Source organism: Aotus nancymaae, unplaced genomic scaffold, assembly GCF_030222135.1.
Source record: "Aotus nancymaae isolate 86718 unplaced genomic scaffold, 86718_ANA_hifiasm-v0.15.2.pri h1tg000030l, whole genome shotgun sequence".
NCBI lineage: Eukaryota > Metazoa > Chordata > Mammalia > Primates > Aotidae > Aotus > Aotus nancymaae.
In genome coordinates, this window is record NW_026988443.1 from 29,603,238 (window position 1) to 29,623,969 (window position 20,732).

Consider the following 20,732-nt stretch of genomic DNA (forward strand, 5'->3'; position numbering starts at 1 on the left):
TTTTGTCTCAGCCTCCTGAATAGCTAGGACTCCAGGTATGCACCGCCACACTCAGCTGATTTTCTGTATTTTTTGTAGAGATGAGGTTTTGCCATATTGCCTAGGCTTGTCTCAAACCCCTGGGCTCAAACAGTTCACCCACCTTTGCCTCTCAAAAGTTCTGGGATTACAGGCATGAGCTACTGTGCCTGACGCTCTTTTTTCATTATTTTATCTTTTTTTAAAAACTTCCTGACTCCAACAACTGATCATCCTTTTAATTTAAATGAGGCTATGTTTTTATATTTAAAACAAACTGCTTATAGATAGCACATGGTTTCGTCTTGTTTTTTTTCGTATAAGTTGACCTCTATCATTTAATTGATGTGTTTATACCAATTTATTGATATAGTTGTATCAAAATCTACCATCTTGCTGTTTTTTTTTTTTTTTTTTCCTGTTTTTCTCATTTGGTCTTTGTTTCTGTTTTTCTTTTTTTCTACTTTTGGCTTACGTGGGTCTTTTTTATAATTACATTTTATCTCCACTGTTGTCTTACTGTGTATTTGTAAACATTTAAAGTTTTTGCTTGTTGCCCTAAAGTTTATTGAAACTTTAAAGATTATCATACTGTTTTATGTAGGTATACTTACATCAGTATACTCCCAATTTCATCCTCCCATCTTCTGTGTTATTGTTGTCATACATATTACAGCATATTGACACATGCTGTAAAGCCACAAAACTTTGCTACTATTCTTGCTTTAGATAATATTTTACAGTGATTAAAAGCAAGAAAAAGTATCTATTATATTTCTCCTCATTTTAAGCATTCTCAAGAAATTTTCATTTATTTATGTAGATTCAGGTTTTTGATATCGTATTTCTTCTATTTAAAGAACTTCATTAAACATTTCTGGTATAGGTCTACTGATAATGAATTTGCTATGTTTTTTTGTTTGAAAAGGTTTTTTATTTCACTGTCATTTTTGAAAGATATTTTTTGTTGAGTATAGAATTCTGAGTTAATAGTTCTCTTGCTTTAGTTGCTTTTTTGTTGCTCTTAAAGCACTTTAAGGATGTCACTGCTTTGTTTTCTAGCTTATATAGTTTCTCATGAGAAGGTGGCTATGATTCATTATCTTGATTTTTCTATATATAATATGCCTTTTTTCCTCTGGCTACCTTGAAGAGTTTAACTTTGGTTTTCAGTTGTTTGGATATAGTGTGTCCATGTGTGTTTTTGTTTGAATTTAGTTTTTTGTATTTTCCCTGTTTGGATAAATTGTGCTTCTTGGACCTGTGGTTTGATATTATTATTTTTGGAAAATTCTTGCCCACTATGTCTTCAAATACTTCTTTTCTCCTCTTGGAATTTGAGTTACATGTTTATTAGACCATTTGATATTGTCTCACAGCCGTTGGATGCTCTATCCTTTCATGTTTTTCTTCCATTTCTCTTTGTGTTTCAGTGTGGGTAATTTCTTTTGACCTGTCTTCAAGTTTACTGAAACGTGTCTTAGCTCTTTCGTCTACTAATCAGCCTGCTGAAAGATCATTTCTGTTACTGTACTTTTCTTTCTTAGCGTTTCCACTTGATTTTTTTCTTGTAGTTTCCATCTTTGCTGGAATTCCCTATTTATTCATTCATGTTGTCCACCTTTTCTAGTAAAGCCTTTAGTATATGAATCATAATTGTGTTAAATTCCCTGTCTGATAATTTCAGCAGTCAAGGATTCTGTTGATTGTTTTGCCTCTTTTAATAATGGATTATCTTTGTCTTGCCTTTATGGATGTCTGATAATGTTACATTGAAGACAGGTGCTGCTAGTATGATCTTTTCTGCCCTTTATGAAGAGGCAAAGGGACTATCCCAGGAGGTGGTATTTTCCCAGGTGGTCTCTAGGGATTTCTAAACAAGTCATTCTAGGAATTGTAAGGCAGATCGGACCTTTAATAACAATGCCTTCCTTTTTTCTCTATTCCAGTTTTGCCTTCATAGTTCTCTGCCTTTACCAAAAACTGCAGAAAATGAATAAATCCCAGGTGAGTTGTTTGTTTATTCCCCATTTTGCTTTTCATTGCATTTAAGGAAGTTTATAAGGACCCAGAAAATGAAATAGAAAAGTGTGAATGAGTAAAACGCAAGGGAAACATAGTAAGAATAACTGATTAATACCAGCAGCCAAAAAGTAAATTGAGTTATTAAATGTCTTGCATTGGTTATGAATACCAATTCTTTGGTTCTGTACATTAGGTCTGAATAAATTTTATGGGCCTTCATATAGACAGTGTTTCGGATAGCACCCCCAGAAACAACCAATTTTGAAAGTGTTATCACTTTATCTGTGGTTGTTTCATGTAGCATTCCTCAGTGCAAGCGCAGAAGATTATTGCATGTATTTGGTTTTTCCAGTCAGATCAGCCTAATCCCAGAGAATGCAGTCAGTATGTCGGTCACTATTTAAATTCCCCCACCCCAAGCAGGTACCACTGTCATTACTTTCTTGTGTAGCTTTCCAGAGCTATTTGCACATATTTACACCAGTACAAATAAAGGCACAAACATAAGATAGTATATTAATCATATTTTTCTGTTTATATGTGTTCTGCTTTAATTAATAAATTTTTTTAGAGCAGTTTTGGGTTTACAGAAAAATTGGGAAATGAAGTATGTTCCCATATACCCCCTCATTCCCAACCTCTACCCCAAGTTTCCCATTATTAATGTATGCATTAATGTGTGTATTGTTACAGTTGATGAGCTAATATTGATACTTTAAAGCATGTAGTTTACAGCAGAGATCACTCTTTGTGTACATTCTGTGTGTTTTGACCAATGTATAATGCCATGTATCCGTCATTATGGCGTCGTACAGAATAGGTTCACTGCCCTGAAAATTCCCTGTGTTCCGCCTATGCACCCCTCCCTCCATCTCCCCAAGTCCCTAATACCCACTGATCTTTCTACTGTCTCATCTCCCTAGTTGTGTCTTTTCCAGAATGTCATATAGTTGGATTCATGTTGTAGGTAGCCTTTTCAGATTGGTTTCCTTCACTTAGAAATATGCATTTAAGGTTTCTCCGTCTTTTCTTGGCTTGATAGCTCATTTCTTCTTAGTACCGAGTAATATGTCATGATGTAATGTACCACGGTTTGTTTATCCATTCACATATTGAAGGAACAAACTTAATTGCTTCCAAGTTTTGGCAATTATAAAATAAAGCTGTTATAAACATCTGTGTGCAGGTTTTTTAGGGGCATGTTTTCAGCTTATTTGGATAAATACCAAGGCTCCTGGATCATATACTAAGAATATAATTAATTTTGTAAGAAACTGCCAAACTCTCTTCCACATGGCTTACCGTTTTACATTTCCACCAGCAATGAATGAGAATTCCTATGGCTTCACATCCTCACCAGCATTTTGTGTTGTCACTGTTCTGGATTTTAGCCATTTTATTCATTTTATTTTTTATTTTTTGAGACACAATCTTGCTCTGTTGCCCAGGCTGGAGTGTAGTGGCGTGATTTCAGCTCACTGCAACCTCTGCTTCCCGGGTTCAAGCAATTCTCCTGCCTCAGCTTCCCGAGTAGCTGGTTTTATAGGTGTGCACCACTATGACTGGCTAATTTTTGTATTTTTAGTAGAGACGGGGTTTCATCACGTTGGTCAGACTGGTCTCAAACTCCTGGGCTCAAGTGATCCACCTGCCTCAGCCCCCCAAAGTGCTGGGATTACAAGCGCGAGCTACTGCGCCTTGTTATGGTTTGTGTTTCAGTCTCTTAATTATATAATTTTGGTTTGTTTCTGAGACAGGGTCTAGCTCTGTCACCTAAGCGGGAGTGCAGTGGTGTGAACATGGCTCACTGCAGCCTCAACTTCCTGGACTCGAGCAATCCTCCTGCGTAAGCACTCCCCGACCCCCATCCCAAGTAGCTGGGACTACAGGCAACATGCCACCATGCCCAGCTAATTTTTTGTATTTTATTGTAGAGATGGAGTTTCACCCGTTCGCTCAGGCTGGTCTCAAACTCCGGAGCTCAGGCAATCCATCTCCACCTTGGTCCCCCAAAGTGCTGGGATTACAGGTGTGAGCCACTGTGCCCAGCCCAATTATGTGTTTTTTAAATCAGTCAGTAACATATATTTGAAGTATTTTCATATCAGAGCATACAGAGTTTGCTCATTCTTTTATTTCCAATCTTTAATTGTGTAACACATATACAGAAGAGTATATTTAAACATAACACTCTTTATATGTGTTATAACAACATGTATAACAAATATGTATCCATTAAAGAATAATAAAATGGGTGCCCATGTATGCACCCCAGTTAAGAAATAGAACATTATCTGTTCTTCATGACAAATTTTCTGATTGAATCCACCTAGTAAATGGCCACTATCTTGATATTTTTAATAGTTCCCTTGCTTTTCTTAAAGACTTTACCACTTATATATTTTTTAATCAACATAAAATTCAGTTGATAAACTATAATTGGAATTAATACTGCTTATATATATTTTTTTTTAAAAAAAAGATGGGGTTTCACCATTATGGCCAGGCTGGTCTTCAACTCCTGACCTCAGGTGATCCACCCACCTCGGCCTCCCAAAGTGCTAGGATTACAGGCGTGAGCCACCGCGCTCGGCCGCTTATATATATTCTTAATATAAAATATAGTTGATAACTATAACTGGAATTAATATTGTGTTGGTTTGCATAATCTTTTGTCCAATTGGTGGAGGGTTTTTTCCTTTCAGACATGTGAGATCTAAAAGATGCACCTGTGGGCCCTTTGTCAAGACTTAGGTTATCATTTATTTTTAAATTACACTAGCTAGTGTTAGCTAAGAAGAAATGAAACCACTCATGTATTGGTGGAGGTAGCATAGAATGATACAGCCTTACTGGGAGCAATGTGGCAACACCAAGCAAATTTAGCAGTGCAAATGAGCTCTAGAAATTTGGCTACTGTTGGAGCCAGGCCGGGTGGCTAACGCCTGTAATCGTAGCACTTTGGGAGGCCGAGATGCGTGGATCACTTGAGGTCTGGAGATCGAGACCAGCCTGGCCAACATAGGGAAACCTAGTCTCTACTAAATACAAAAAATTAGCCGGGTGTGGTGGCAGGCACATGTAATCCCAGTTACTTAGTAGGCTGCAGCAGGAGAATCACTTGAACCCTGGAGGTGAAAGTTGCCGTGAGCTGATAGTGGGCCATTATACCCCAGCCTGGGCAAGAAGAGCAAAACTCCATCTCAGGAAAAAAAAAGAAAGAAAGAAATTAATTTTGCTACTGTTGAACAAAGGCTCCAAGGAGATTAGCTGAATTGAATTTCTGGGTAGAGCCTGGCTTCGGCTTTCCTGAGAGTTTACAGAAGTCCTGTTTGTGGAAGTCATTGGCAAGGTCATGAGAAACATAGGGCTCAGCACAGTTCGGCCATGTGACAGGGTCAGAGTGTAGACTAGGTATTGAATATTGGTAGGAATATAATTAGAGGGAGTGGGACGCTGTGTATTTTCTGCATCTTGGTTCACTGGTGAACTGCCACCTCTCAGGAGTAGATTACAGCAGAACACTTCTGTGATGTGAAATGAGTGTCTTCATCTGATCCAAGGCCTTCTGTGACGTGAAATGAGTGTCTTCATCTGATCCAAGGCAGTTTGTTGTGGAGGGGAAAGACAGATGTCATCAGAACATGTTCAAGATAAGCCAGACGAAGTACAGAAAAGAATCTGGGCCAGGCTAACCCAGGCATTCTGCTCTCAGTTTAATAAAAAGTTGCTACAGTGGCCCCAGGTATCTTGTTGATGACGAACTCTCAAAATGCTAGCTTTTGAATCACTGTGTTTCAGTCTGTACTACAGGCAGTTTGGGTTAGTAGAGAATCAGCACCATTCTGCTGTCTCCTTCCCACTCCTCCTAGGGATTTCGTTCCGCGCTCTCATGTTAATCGTTTGTTTGCCGCTTCTCATGCCTCTGTCTTTTTTGGATTACTGTTGTTTTATTGAAGTACATGCTTCATTAGCTTCTTGAGAAAGGGTTTGTGAGAGATACATTTTTTGGGCTGAATTTCTGAAAATGTCTTTTTTTTTTTTTTTTTTTGAGACAGAGTCTCATTCTGTTGCCCAGGCTGGAATGCAGTGACATGATCTCAGCACACTGCAACCTCCGCCACCCAGGTTCAAGCAGTTCTCCTGCCTCAGCCTCTTGAGTAGCTGGGATTACAAGTGTGTGCCCCTACACCTAATTTTTTATTTTTAGTAGAGATAGGGTTTTGCCCTGTTGGTCAGGCTGATCTTCAACTCCTGGCCTCAAGTGATATGCCCTCCTCAGCCTCCCAAAATGCTGGGATTACAGCCACTATGCCTGGCCCTCATTCTGTTCTGGTATTTGATTGATAGCTAGGTATGAACATTGTGGATTTGTCCATTCCTCACTTTCTCTTGATATAATTTGAAGCTATGTTAGTCATTGCATTTATGGTTATGGTTGTGTGCACACATGTGATTCTGTTTTCCTGATGGATTTACCTTTTTATCATTGTGGAATGCCCCTGTTTATCTCTGATAATATTCCTTTTCTGATTTTAATAAAGCCACACCTATCCTTTTTTTTTTTTCTTTTCTTTTTTTTTTTTGAGACCAGATCAGCTCTGTTACCCAGGCGGGAGTACAGTAGCTTAATCTTGGCTCATAGCAGCCTTCACCTCTTGGGGTCAAGTGATCTTCCCAGTAGCTGGGACTACAGGTGCCCATCACCATGCCCAGGGAATTTTTTTATTTTTCTTTTTGATAGAGATGGGATCTTGCCATGTTGCCCAGGCTGGTCTCAAACGCCTAGGCTCAAGGGATCTGCCTATGTTGGCCTCCCAAAGTGCTGGGATTACAAATGTGAAGCACTGTGCCTGGCCCATACCTACTTTTTTAATAATTAGTGTTATGGTATATATTTTCTTTTTGCTTCAACCTATTTATGTTCATGTATTTATATATATTTTCCCTAAATAGCATGTAGTTTGGTTATGGTTTTGATCCAGCCTATTTCTCTTCTTTTTCTTTTTCCGAGACAGGGTCTTCCTCTGTTGCCCAGGCTGGAGTTTAGTGGCATGAACACAGCTCACTGCAGCCTTAACCTCCTTGATCCAGCCTATTTCTACCTTTTTTTTTTTTTTTTTTTCTTTGAGACAGGATTTCTCTTTCTCACCCAGGCTGGAGTGCTGGAGTGCACTGGTGTGATCTTGGCTCATTGCAGCCTCGACCTCCTGGGCTTAAGCAACGCCCTGCCCCATCCCCACTCCTGAGTAGCTGAGACTACAGGCCTGTACCAGTTAATTTTTTTTCTTTTTGTACTGATAGGATCTTGCTATGTTGCCTAGGCTGGTTTTGAACCTCTGGCCTCAAGCATTCCCCCCACTTGAGCCTCCCAAAGTGCTAGGATTATAGGCGTGAGCCACCATGCCTGGCTCTTTCTATCTTTTAATTGATTTATGATTTTATTTGTGATTTATTTTCCCTTTTATCTTTTTTTTAAGTGGTTGCTGTAGAGATTACAGCTTAAAATCTTTGACCACTCCTGTAATATTTTGCACATGACTTTATAGTGCATCTGAAGTGTTTATGGGTTAACTAATATATAGGTCATCTGTACATCTGCTTCTTTTGGCTTGTTTATCTCTTGATTGTTTTTGTCTTGTCCTTTTTTTTTTCTTCTGACATGGTCTTGCTCTAAGGCCTTGCCCATACTAGAGTGCAGTGGCTTGATCTCCATTCACTGCAACCTCTGCCTCCTGGGCTCAAGTGATCCTCCCACCTCAGCCTCCTTAATAGCTGAGACTACAGGCGCATGCCGTCATGTCAAGCTAATTTTTGTATTTTTCGTAGAGATAGAGTTTCGCTGTGTTGTCCAGGCTGGTCTCCAATTCCTGGGCTCAAGCAATTCACCCACCTTAGCCTCCCAACCTGCAGGGATTTCAGCACCACATGCCTGGCCTCATTGTTTCTTGTTTTTCTTTCTTTTTTTTTTTTTTTTAAGACAGACAGGGTCTTTGTTACCCCTAGGCTGGAGTATAGTGGCATGCTCACAGTTCACTGTAGTAATGACCTCCTGGGCTCAGGCAACCCTCCCACCCCAGCCGTTTTGAGGAGCTGGGTCCACAGACATGTGCCACTATGTCCGGCTAATTTTTGTACTTTTTTTTTGTAAAGATGGGGTTTTGCTATGTTGTCCAGGCTGGTCTTAAACTCCTGGGCTCAAGCAGTCCTCCTGCCTCAGCCTCCTAAAGTGCTGGGATTACAGCCATGAACCACTACACCTGGCCCTGGTTTTGCTTGTTCCCATGTCTAGCAGGTTTGTGTGCTGGACATGTATGATACAGAGCTCCTTCTAAAAAATGTTAAGTGTTGTCTGCCAGATAGCTAAATTATTGGCAGATTATTCTGATCCTGTTGGGGCATGTTTTAAGATTTGCAGGTGTGGGTCTGTACGAGTTTGCTCATATTCCTTTCTCCTAGGGTATGGTCCGTCCTTCTAGGGTATGGCTTTTCTGGCATTTCAACTGTTTGCCAGTATCTCTCTTGCTGGATTCAGACGATCCCAGCTCCTCAGCACCATGCAGCCTCTGAAATCTCTACTCACTTCTCAATCTCCCAGTTGTTGCTACTAATTCTCTTGGAAGCCTGCCCTCTACCTACACTTCTTAGGAACTAGCCAAAGATCTGAGGTGAATTTTCATGCAGAATGTTAAGGCTTCTTCTCTATGGCTTCCTTAGCTCCATCACCCTGTGTCTTAGTCCGTTTTGTGCTGCTGTGAATACTCGAGACTGGGTAATTTATAAAGAACAGAAATTTATTTTCTTGGCTGGGCAAGGTGGCTCATACCTAGCACTTTGAGAGGCCAAGGTGCATGAATCAGTTGAGGCCAGGAGTTTGAGACCAGTCTGGCCAACATGGCAAAACCCCATCTGCACTAAAAATACAAAAATTAGCCAGGTGTGGTGGCACGTGCCTGTAACCCCAGCTACTTGGGTGGCTGAGGCATGAGAATTGCTTGAACCTGGAAGGTGGAGGCTGCGGTGAGCCAAGATCATGCCACTCCAGCCTAGGTGACAAAGTGAGACTGTGTCTCACAAAAAAAAGAAACATTTATTTTCTTACAGTTCTAGATGCTGAGATCCAAGGTCATGTGGTGGTGAAGGCCTGGTCTCTTCCAAGATGGCACTTTAAAAGCTGCATCCTTCAGAGGGGATGAATGCTGTGTCCTTGCATGCAGAAAGCAAAAGGGCAAAAAAAAGCAGATGAACTCCTTTTATCAAGACCCTTTAGAAGGGCGCCTAATCCCATTCAAAAGGGGAGGAGCCTCCATGGCTCAATCACCTCTCAAAGGCCACACCTCCCAATACTTAACTGGGGATTAAGTTGCAACATGAATTGTTAGAAGGGACAAAAATATTCAGATCATAGCATTGTCCCCAGATCCCAGTTGCTTTACAGACCCAAACACCAGTTTTTAATTAATTTAATTAATTAAATAAAAATTAGTCTGCCACCACACTCAGCTAATTTTTCTATTTCTCCATGTTGGTCAGGCTGGTCTCGAACTCCTGTCTGCAAGTGATCCACCCCGCCTCGGCCCCTCAAAGTGCTGGGATTACATGTGTGAGCCACCGTGCCTGGCCAACAACACTCATTTCTGCTTGGGCTTTGGTTTTCTGTGCCATGGTTCAGCATCGTTGTAAATGCGTGGCTCCCCTCATACATGCCTTTGAGTAATTGTAGCCCTACAGTGATTGCTCTCCTGTGCTTGCAATTAATTATTTTATTTTTTCCAGTTTTGTTTGCCTCTCTGACAATTTTGAAGATAGCTTTCTGGTGTAGTCAACAGGTCTGAAGGCTTTCAGTCTACTTACTTGTAACCTGTGGTCTCCTGAAACTCACAGGCTTTCTCTTTGCACAAAGTGTTCTGAAATTTCCTTAGGAATTTTTTTCTTCCATTTTGACTGGTAGATTATAAGATTTATTTCACAGAAATATAAATAAAGCATATTAGGTTAAACTTTGTGAAATATTTTTGTATATTAAAACAATTTAAAGTAACTTCAATAGGGTTCAACTTTTTTTTTTGATAGGATCTCACTTTGTCACCCAGGCTGGAGTGCAGTGGTGCACTGCAATGTCAGCTCACTGCAGCCTGGACCTCTTTGGCTGAAGCAATCCTCCCACCTCAGTCGCCCATGTAGCTGGGACTGCAGGTGCCTGGCTAAGTTGTTTTTATTTTGAGATGGAGTCTTGCTCTGTCCCCCAGGCTGGAGTGCAGGGGTGCGATCTCGGCTCACTGCAGCCTCTGCCTCCTGGATTCAAGCAATTCTGCAATTCAAGCCTCCCAAGCAGCTGGTACTACGGGCACATGCCACCACGCCCAGCTAATTTTTTATATTTTTAGTAGACGTGGGTTTCACCATTTTGGCCAAGCTGGTCTCGAGCTCCTTATCTCATGATCCACCCACCTCGGGCTCCCAAAGTGCTGGGAATACAGGTGTAAGCCACTGTGCCCAGCCAGTTTTTGTATTTTTTTTTTTTTTTTTTTTTTAGAGATGGGGTCTCGCCCTGTTGCCCAGGCTGATCTTAAACTCCTGACCTTAAGTGATCTACCTGCTTTGGCTCCCAAAGTGCTTTGATTACAGGCGTGAGCCACTGCATCTGGTGCAAGTGTGGTTCAACCTAATTATCAACCTATTTTGCTGTCTAGTCAGTACTTAACATTTTGATGTATTTGCTTCCACGTTGGGTATATTGAAGATTTTTTAAAATGTAATTTCAACTTAGTTTAAATTTGGGGTACATGTGCAGATTGGTTACATAGATGTTTTTCGTGATGCTGACATTTGGTGTATGATTAATCCTGTCACCATATGGTAAGGATAGTACCCAATAGTTTCTGCCCTTGTCCCCTCCTTTCCCTACCAGTAGACCCCAGTGTCTGCTGTTACCATCTTTATGTCCATGAGTACTCAGAGTTTAGCTCCCACTTATAAGTGAGGATATGTGCTATTTGGATTTCTCTTCGTGTTAATTCACTTGGGATAATGCCCTCCACCTGCATCCACGTTGCTATAAAGGATACACTTTCATTCTTTAGCGCTGGTTTTAAAATTTGTATTACTTATTACATTTTAAATTATTAAAATGTAATATTTTTTATGTTACAAAATTCATACATTAATTTTGTCTCTTACTCTATCTGTATCATATGAGAATCTGCCGTCTCCAGCATGCTTTTGTTTTTTTGAGACAGAGTCTTGCTCTGTCTCCAGGCTGGCTTGTAGTAGTGTAGTGGCGCGATCTCTCTCACTTCAACCTTTGTCTCCTGGTTTCAAGCAATTCTACTGCCTCAACCTCCCTAGTAGGTGGGACTACAGGTGGGTACCACCATGCCCGGCTAATTTTTGTATTTTTAGTAGAGACTGCGTTTCTCCACGTTGGCCAGGCCAGTCTCAAACTCCCAACCTTGGGTGATCCACCTGCCTCAGCCTCCTAAAGTGCTGGGATTACAGATGTGAGCCACCTCGCTGGCCTTTTTTGTTGAAACAGGGTCTTGCTGTGTCACCAGGGCTGAGGCGTATTGGCATAACTGCTCACTGCAGCCTTGACCTTCCAGGCCCAAGCTGTCTTCTTACCTCAACCTTCCACGTAGCTGGGATTACAGGTGTGCATCACAACCACCACGTAGGTTTTTGTTGTAGAGACAGGGTCTTACCATGTTGCCTAGGCTGGTCTCAAACTCCTGGGATCAAGCAGTTCTCCTGCCTCAGCCTCCCAAAGTGCTGGGATTATAGGCGTTAGACACGGCACCAGCCCTGTTTTATGTCACCTGACTCAATCTTAAAATTTTCTTTATCGTTAAAGCCTTTCTATCATAGAGATAACCAGTATGTTTTCTGTGGGCGTACCCATGCTTTAGGTACTTTTATATGCATGAACAGGATTATGTGGAATTTGGGGTTATGTTATGTGCTTTTTTTTTTGAATTCTAATTACTGATGCTCCTTTGATAGCTTTCTGTGGCGTTTTCAGGCTTTGTTATTTATATTATAGCTGGGTTGTTGAATTTTGTATTGTTTTTAAAGTTTGTCTCTTGTAAAAATTATGTTTTTAAAACCCTGAAGATCTTCTTTTAACAGACATTTATCCCATGTTAATTTTGATTACTGATTTTACCTGCTTTTCCTTCTCTGCTTGTCTGTCATATACATTTCCACCCTTTTCAAGGTTTGTATTACTTTTTCAGTACTTTCCTATTTTAAACAAAATTTAATCAGAATATTTCTTCCAAACATGGTACCTTCTTCCTGCCACAACGTCTAAGTTGATGACACCCAAAAATTAGTTTAATACTTCCTTTCCATATTTGCATAGTTTTAATAATTTTCTGGTTTGCCGTTGCTCTTTTTGCACATCTGGTTCTTGCTTGGCTTAATTTCGGGTTTGGTACATCATTTAATAGTATTAACAATGCCTAACGCATGACATCTGCTATGTACTAGTCATTGTTCTAGACGAGGGGTATCAAACTCTGGCACACTGTCCAAATGGGCTGCCACCTTATTTTTCTATGATCCACAAGCTAAGAACAGGTTTTAATGGTTGGGGGGGAAATACCAAGAGAGTATGTTGTGCTGTGAAAATATGAAACTCAAATTTTAGTTTCCATAAATCAAATTTTATTGGAATGCAGCCACGCCTATTTGTTGACATGTTGCCTGTGCTTGTTTTTGTGGTATCACAGCCAATTTGGTTAGTTTTAGCAGAGACTACATGTAGCCTGAAAAAAAAAATTATTTACTTGACCCTTTGTCAACTCATTCTAGGTATCTTTAGTGCTTTGAAGATTTGTCTTCTGATCTCCATTGTTTAATTGTCTATGTTGAAAAATCAGCTGTCAGGTTTTTTTGTGCCTCTGAAGGCAATACCTCTTTTTTCCAGGACAGTCTTGCTGTCGCCTGGGCTAGAGTGCAGTGGGGCGATCTCAGCTCACTGTAACCTCCACCTCCCAGGTTCAAGCAATTCTCCTGCCTCAGCCTCCCAAGTAGCGGGATTACAGCCACCCGCCACCACATCCAGCTAATTTTTTTTATTTTTAGTAGAGACATGGGGTTTTACCATGTTGACCTTGAACTCCTGACCTTGTGATCTGCCCCCTCTTGGCCTCCCAAAGTGCTGGGATTACAGGCGTGAGCCACTGGACCTGGCCTTCTCTGAGGTTTTAAATCAGTTTTGTTATATGCCGGAGTGTTTTTTTTTATTTTATGCACTTATTGTACTTGGGGTTGGTGGTGTTTAAAACTATAGCCTGGTGTGAGCAATGTTGGGAAATTCTCAGCTATTATCTCTTCAAATACTGTTTCCACTGCATTTTGCCCCTCCTCCTGGGACTCCTGCTGCAATTGTATTAGACCATTTTAGCTTGTCTATCTATCTTTTAGGCCCTTTAATGTACATTCTGCATTGCAGTCCAGATATTTGCTGACATCTTTTGACTAATCATTTCAGCTGTGTCTGTCCTGAATCCAACTATATATTTAAAAAATTTTTTTTCCTACCACTTTTATGGCTTGAAGTAGGGGATGAAGGGATGGAAATCCTTACTTGTACCTGGTATTTATTTTATAGTTCGAAGTTTATTTTCTGCCTTTAAGTAGGCAAAGTTAACTCTTCAATATCACAGAAATAATGCCTATGTGAGCTTTAGCACCATACTGGTAACACTGAATATCTAATGTGCTTGGCACACAGTACACATCTTGAGAGTAGAAACAGCCATTTATTTTTTGGGACAGAATTTTACTCTGTTGCACAGGCTGGAGTACAGTGGTGCAGTCTCGGCTCACTGCAGCCTCTGCCTCCCGGGTTGAAGCAGTTGTCCTGCCTCAGCCCCCCCAAGTAACTGGGACTACAGGCATGTGCCACCATGCCTGTCGACATTTTGTATTTTTAGTAGAGGCAGGATTTCACCACGTTGGCCAGGGTGGTCTTGAACTCCTGACCTCAGGTGATCTGCCCACCTCAGCTTTCCAAAGTGCTGGGGTTACAAGCATGAGCTACTTGACCTGGCCAACAGTGTTTTGAGATGCCTATCAATCAAATAGGACATTGCCAGAGCTATAAGGGAATCTGAATGAATCTCAGCTGTTTGTAAAAATATATTTTGGAAGAAGTGAACAAAGCAGTGAACAAGATGTATCATTGGTGTTAATTTTCATGGTGAATGACTTGAAAAGTTTTCATCTATTCTTTCTATACCAAATGATCATTCTTAGGATGAGTAACAATGTGCCCTTTCAGGGATCAGTTTCATTCACGGATGTGACTGTGGACTTTACCCAGGAGGAATGGGAGCAACTGGACCCCTCTCAGAGGATCCTATACATGGATGTGATGCTGGAGAACTACAGCAACTTACTTTCCGTGGGTAAGGACAGTTTTCAGGTACAGCTCACTGTTTGCCTAGAGGGGTTAATGTCCTGTCTCAGTGACCAGAAATTATGAGCTTCCAAGTTACTAAATGTTTTTGGCCTAAGTCTTCAGGTGTTAAACCTGTGAGATCGTGCAGCCTTTGAAGCTCTATCTCCTTTTCTTTCAAGGCTTTTGAAGTCCAAGTAGTTAGGAGCTATGTTTCATTAGTAAATTGCTGTCAAGCCATATGTGATTTTCAAGTTGGAGCAATGAGAAGAGTTTTGGGTAGCATAGAGTTGTCGAATCAGAACATTTTAGGGGAGATGACAGGAGAAAGGGAGAATCGGAAGCTAGGGGAATGAATACCCAGGGGCTTATGAGCAACTTATTACCTTTCAAATACTTTTGAGGAAACTGTTTTTCAAATCCCTAACCCTTAAACGTAGCTGAGGACAGATGCTCTGTACCTCAAGTCTCTGAATCATATCTATCTCCAAATATCCATGTCTCCCCTGCGTACCTTTTTTTTCCTGTTTAACCTTACAGATATTTGCCTCTTATGCTTGAACCCTTCCCACCTTAGCCTTGAGTAGCTGAGACCACAGACACACACCACCATGACCTGCTAATTATTTTTTAACTTTTGTAAAGACAAGTTCTCTGTAGAACTCCTGACCTCAAGCCGGGCATGGTGGCTTGTGCTTGTAATTCTAGCTCTCTGGGAGGCCAAGACGGCCAGCTCACCTGAGGTTAGGAGTTCAAGACCGGCACGACCAACATGGTGAAACCCCATTTCTACTGAAAATACAAAATAAGCTGGGCATGGTGGCATGTGCCTGTAATCCCAGCGACCCAGGAGGCAGAGGTTGCTGTAAGCCAAGATCATGCCATTGCACTCCAGCCTGGGCCACAGAGACTCCATCTGAAAAACAAAAGAACTCCTGACCTCAAGTGTTCCTCCTGCCTTAGCCTCACAAAGTGCTGGGATTACAGGCATGAACCACTGTTCCTGGTTAGATGATTTTCTTTTGGATATATACCCAGTAACGGGATTGCTGGGTCAAAGGGTACTTACGAATTCTTTGAGAAATCTTCAGACTGTTTTCTACAGTGGTTGAACTAATTTAAATTCCAACCAACAGTGTATCTATCTTAGCCTTGCCAACATCTGTTGTGTGACTTTTTAATGAGTCTGCGTAACTGGATCCTTAAGATTCTGAACGCATTAAAAGTAGGCTGCGCCTGGTGGCTCATGCCTGTAATGTTGAGAGGATCCCTTGAGCCTAGGAGGTCAAGGCTGCAGTGAGCTATGATTGTGCCACTGCACTCTAGCCTGGGCAACAGAGGGAGACCCTATCACAAAATAGGAATAGAAAAAAAGTAGGATATGATAGTGAAAACACGTTCACTGTCCCAACAACTTCAGTAGAAAAAAAAGCAATAAAACCAGCAACAGTCAGTGATCTGTTATAAGGGTTGTATATTTCTTAGAGGATATGTATTTCTGGATTTTACCAACCATTTTCAACAGTCTGACTTAGAGATTTAGAGCTCTGCTATATGGTTGTCACTGCAAACCTATGAGAAGTGCTGCTTTCTGGAAATCATTTTGGTAAAGATGAACAGAAGAAAAAAGGGGGAAAAGCTTAGAAGCATGCAGAGTGGTGCTGGTTCTACCATAGTAGTCTGAGTTTAGCAAATTGTACTATTACTCTAGAGATCTGCCTAGGTATTTCCCCGTAACTCCCTCATCTACTTACTTTCTTGGTCTCGTGCTAACTGCACCGTGTCTTTAGAACGCTGTGAATCCCCCTCCCTGGAATTGCCAGCCTTCTCATATTATTTGTGTTCTGTTTTCTGTCTTCTTTCGCCTGCTCTACCCAGTTTAAGGTTATTCTGTCATCTGGCAGTACTACTTGTATTCATTTGGTTTGGTTTGGTTTTTAAACCACAAGCTATTGTCTTTCTTTGTCCAAGTTTGAAAGGAAACATTTGCACTGGTAATTTTTATTTTTTTGAGAGAGTCTCACTCTGTCGTCCAGGCTGGAGTGCAGTGGCGGAATCCCGGTTCACTGCAACCTCCCCATCCTGGGTTCAAGCGATTCTCCTGTCTCAGCCTCTCGAGTAGCTGGGATTATAGGCATGTGCCACCACACCCAGCTAATTTTTATACTTTTAGTAGAGACGGGATTTCACTATGTTAGCCACGATGGTCTCTATCTCCTGACCTTGTGATCCCCCCGCCTCAGCCTCCCAGAGTCCTAGGATTACAGGTATGAGCCACTGCACCCAGCCTGGGAACTTTTTAATATTGGGAGACTCGGTCCCAAATTTAAGAGTCAGCCCTGTGATAGAACACCTGTGAAGACTTCCCATTCTGTAACATTAGAGCAGAGGCGTTGACAAGATTCTTTTCATTGTGCTCTATCCTAGAGGTGTGGAAGGCTGACGACCAGATGGAGAGAGACCACAGGAATCCAGACGAGCAGCCGAGGCAATTTATAATTCTTAAGAACCAAACCCCAATGGAGGAAAGAGGTGATCTCTTTGGAAAAACACTTAATCTGAACACAGACTTTGTTTCTTTAAGACAAGTACCCTATAAATATGACTTATATGAAAAAACCTTGAAATATAATTCAGACTTGCTTAATAGTAATAGAAGCTATGCAAGAAAGCAAACTGATGAGTGTAATGAATTTGGAAAAGCACTTCTCTACCTGAAGCAAGAGAAAACCCACCCTGGAGTAGGATATTCTGAATACAATAAAAGTGGAAAAGCCCTCAGTCATAAATCAGCCATTTTTAAACATCAGAAAATAAAAAATTTGGTTCAACCTTTTATTTGTACATACTGTGACAAGGCTTTCTCCTTCAAGTCACTCCTCATTAGTCATAAGAGAATACATACCGGAGAAAAACCGTATGAATGTAATGTATGTAAGAAAACCTTCTCCCATAAGGCCAACCTCATCAAACATCAGAGAATTCACACTGGGGAGAAACCCTTTGAATGTCCTGAATGTGGAAAAGCTTTCACCCACCAGTCAAACCTCATTGTACATCAGAGAGCACATATGGAGAAGAAGCCCTATGAATGCAGTGAATGTGGAAAGACATTTGCCCAAAAGTTTGAACTTACCACACACCAGAGAATTCATACAGGAGAGCGACCCTATGAGTGTAACGAATGTGCCAAAACCTTCTTCAAGAAGTCAAACCTTATCATACATCAGAAGATTCACACAGGGGAGAAACGCTATGAGTGCAGTGAATGTGGAAAATCCTTTATCCAGAACTCACAACTCATTATACACATGAGAACTCATACAGGAGAGAAACCCTACGAATGTACTGAATGTGGCAAAACTTTCAGCCAGAGGTCAACTCTTCGATTACATTTGCGAATCCACACAGGTGAGAAACCATATGAGTGTTCTGAATGTGGGAAGGCCTTTAGCAGGAAGTCCCGACTCAGTGTCCATCAGCGAGTTCACATGGGGGATAAACCCTGAAATTCCAACCAGGTTGTACTGTGGAAAACCTTCCTGCCAGAACTCTTCGCATGGGTGAAAATCCTCATGAAAATATTGAGGGAACATGGGAATTCATACTGAAATGCAATCTCTCAACTCAAAAATGTATGAAAAATAGGATCCCATGAGAACATTATACTGTAAGTTACATGTGATATCCAGCTTGAAAAATACGTATCAGAATATATCCAGTTGTAAATAGCCATACCCGGTTGTACTACAATGAGCTCTTTAAAATCTTGAATGAATTGAGTATTGTAGACAGCAGCATAAGAGATATACAAACAGTATCTTATGAATTTAGTGGTAATATGTGGGTATGCCACAAAACAAGTTGTATGTTGTTTTAGATCTGCACATGTAAATTTAGCATAATCACTGGGAATTTGAAATTCTTGTCCTCTGCAGTAATTAGGACATAACAAGATTTTCCATACTAAACATCACATGTGTTTTTCAGTATCTCTACAATCCAGTATGTATTCCACATGAAATGTGTAACAGATTTAAAGTGGCATGGAACCTATGTCTTTCCCTACTGCTTGCTGGCATATATAAATTGGTATGAACATTGTTCTTGAGCTGCCTCTTACGAAACAAGAGAGTGTTGAAGTTTTACCTGCTTCGGGTTTGCTGAAGATTTTCTAGAAGCATTATTTACACAAACATGCAAATGTGAAATAATTGATCTATAGCATGAAGGAGGCAGACGTGGGCCGTACTACTCAGTAGGCACCACAGAGTAAGAGTTTGCCATGTAAAGACAATATTCCCATTCATCAGGCTCTTATTTTCCAGTGGGATATCTGCATACAGATGCATGTCTATTACCAAAATATTGTGTAACAGAAATCACCTGTTTTTGTCTTTCCTTAATTCATAAATTGTCTAGCAAAAATGGTAGGATGCTTCTATAGTTCACAAATGTTACATTTCAGAGACTTTACAGGAAAAATTATTTTAAATAACGTCAACTGTTTCATTGCTTTTTAAATTTTTCAGGTGTATAACCAACCCCCTTTAGAAATGAATTTTTACAGTATTTTGTTGTTCAAAGGAGACATTTCTACCACCTTGAGTTTCACTACTGCCAACCTAAAACATTTCCCACTGGATCGTGACTTAGTGTAAGTCACTACCTTTCCATGGTTACACTTGCTAAGTCAGATTTCCAGTGGTCTCTCCATATAGTAACAAGAATTTTTTTTGGTATAACTCAAATGCTATTATAGACTTGATTCCAGATTTTCAAGTTCAGCTTTTCCCTATCAATCCCAAGTCATGTATTGGGAATTATAAATGGCGAGCAAAAACTGGCTTTTAAAAATTATTTTTGGAAGTCATTGATGTGCTGTGACAATATATGAATTTTTGAGTGATTTTCTGAACAAATTTAAACCGAACATCCATAGCCCAGTAAGTTTTTGTCTAAGTTGTCATCTTACCTACTCATAAAGAAGCAGGGGAAAAAGTTATTTTCAGACGCTGCTATTAGAAATGTAAATTGTTACAGCCCCTCCTTGGAAAACAGTGTGACCTTGTGTTTTAATATTTATATACTCTTCAACCTAGGAATCTCCTGGGAATCTATCCCTAAGGAAAAAAGTGCCAGTACTTAAGATTGTATGTTTACTAATGCATATTGTATTTTTTGGTAAGGACAAAAAACAAAAACAAAAAAAAACCCATCAGTAAGGGAATGGATGAATAAATTGTGGTAAAAACATACCATGGCTGAATGGCATTTCCTTGAGAAGAATGTGTGGGAGCAAACTCCAAACGCCTCTAGGTCAAATGAGGAAAGCAAGAGGGGAGAGAGTGTGAGAGAGAGAGTGTATAGCAAATTTTGTAAAATAAAAATAAACCCTTATATATGTGTGTCTTTGTATATGATTTTATGGGCCTAGTGAATAGAATTCCTTCCATTTTTAACCTGTGGAACTCACCAGCTGTATCAGTGAGGGCTCTAATAGTAAATTGAATTAGGCCCATATGGAAGGATGACTTGGAGAATGAGAGGAGGATTAAGGGAACAAACAGTGGATGGTATGGTATCTGGAGACAGCAGTACTAGGAACCTGTTGTCTCCCAGGGACAAAGGGAAGAGATGGTGTTTGAGAGCCCAGTGAGAGCTAAAATGTTGGAAGAAGGTCTCTTTGCTGTAGGAGATAGAAAAAAATAGAATTTTTTTTTTTTTTTTTTTTTTTTTGAGACGGAGTTTCACTCGTTACCCAGGCTGGAGTGCAATGGCGCGATCTCGGCTCACCGCAACCTCCGCCTCCTGGGTTCAGGCAATTCCCCTGCCTCAGCCTCCTGAGTAGCTGGGATTACAGGCACGCGCCACCATGCACAGCTAATATTTTGTATTTTTAGTAGAGACGGGGTTTCACCATGTTGACCAGGATGGTCTCGATCTCTTGACCTCGTGATCCACCCATCTCGGCCTCCCAAAGTGTTTTTGTTTTTAATTAAGACAGAGTCTTGTTCTGTTGCCCAGGCTGGAGTGCAGTGGTGCGATCTCAGCTCACTGCAACCTCCACCTCCTGGGTTCAAGTGATTCTCCTGCCTCAACCTCCTGAGTAGCTGGGATTACAGGCATGTGCCACCATGCCTAGCTAATTTTTGTATTTTTAGTAGAGAGGGGGTTTCAGCATATTGGTCAGGCTGGCCTTGAACTCCTGACCTTGTGATCCGCCCACCTCAGCCTCCCAAAGTGGTGGGATTACAGGCCTGAGCCACTGTGCCCGACAAAACAG

The 20,732-nt window shown here is 40.8% G+C and overlaps 1 protein-coding gene across 3 annotated transcripts in view; it reads left to right on the forward strand.

Moving 5' to 3' along the window:
* Positions 1–19,854, forward strand: part of ZFP1 (ZFP1 zinc finger protein) — a 50,867-nt gene extending 31,013 nt beyond the window's left edge. For all 3 annotated transcript variants that reach the window (XM_012437397.3, XM_012437402.3, XM_012437399.2), the window contains 3 exons: positions 1,968–2,025; positions 14,330–14,456; positions 16,874–19,854. In XM_012437397.3, coding sequence (XP_012292820.1) covers positions 1,968–2,025; positions 14,330–14,456; positions 16,874–17,955 — 1,267 coding nt within the window. In that variant the 3' untranslated portion in view covers positions 17,956–19,854. The remainder of the gene's footprint in view (positions 1–1,967; positions 2,026–14,329; positions 14,457–16,873) is intronic.
* Positions 19,855–20,732: the final 878 nt, after the last annotated feature.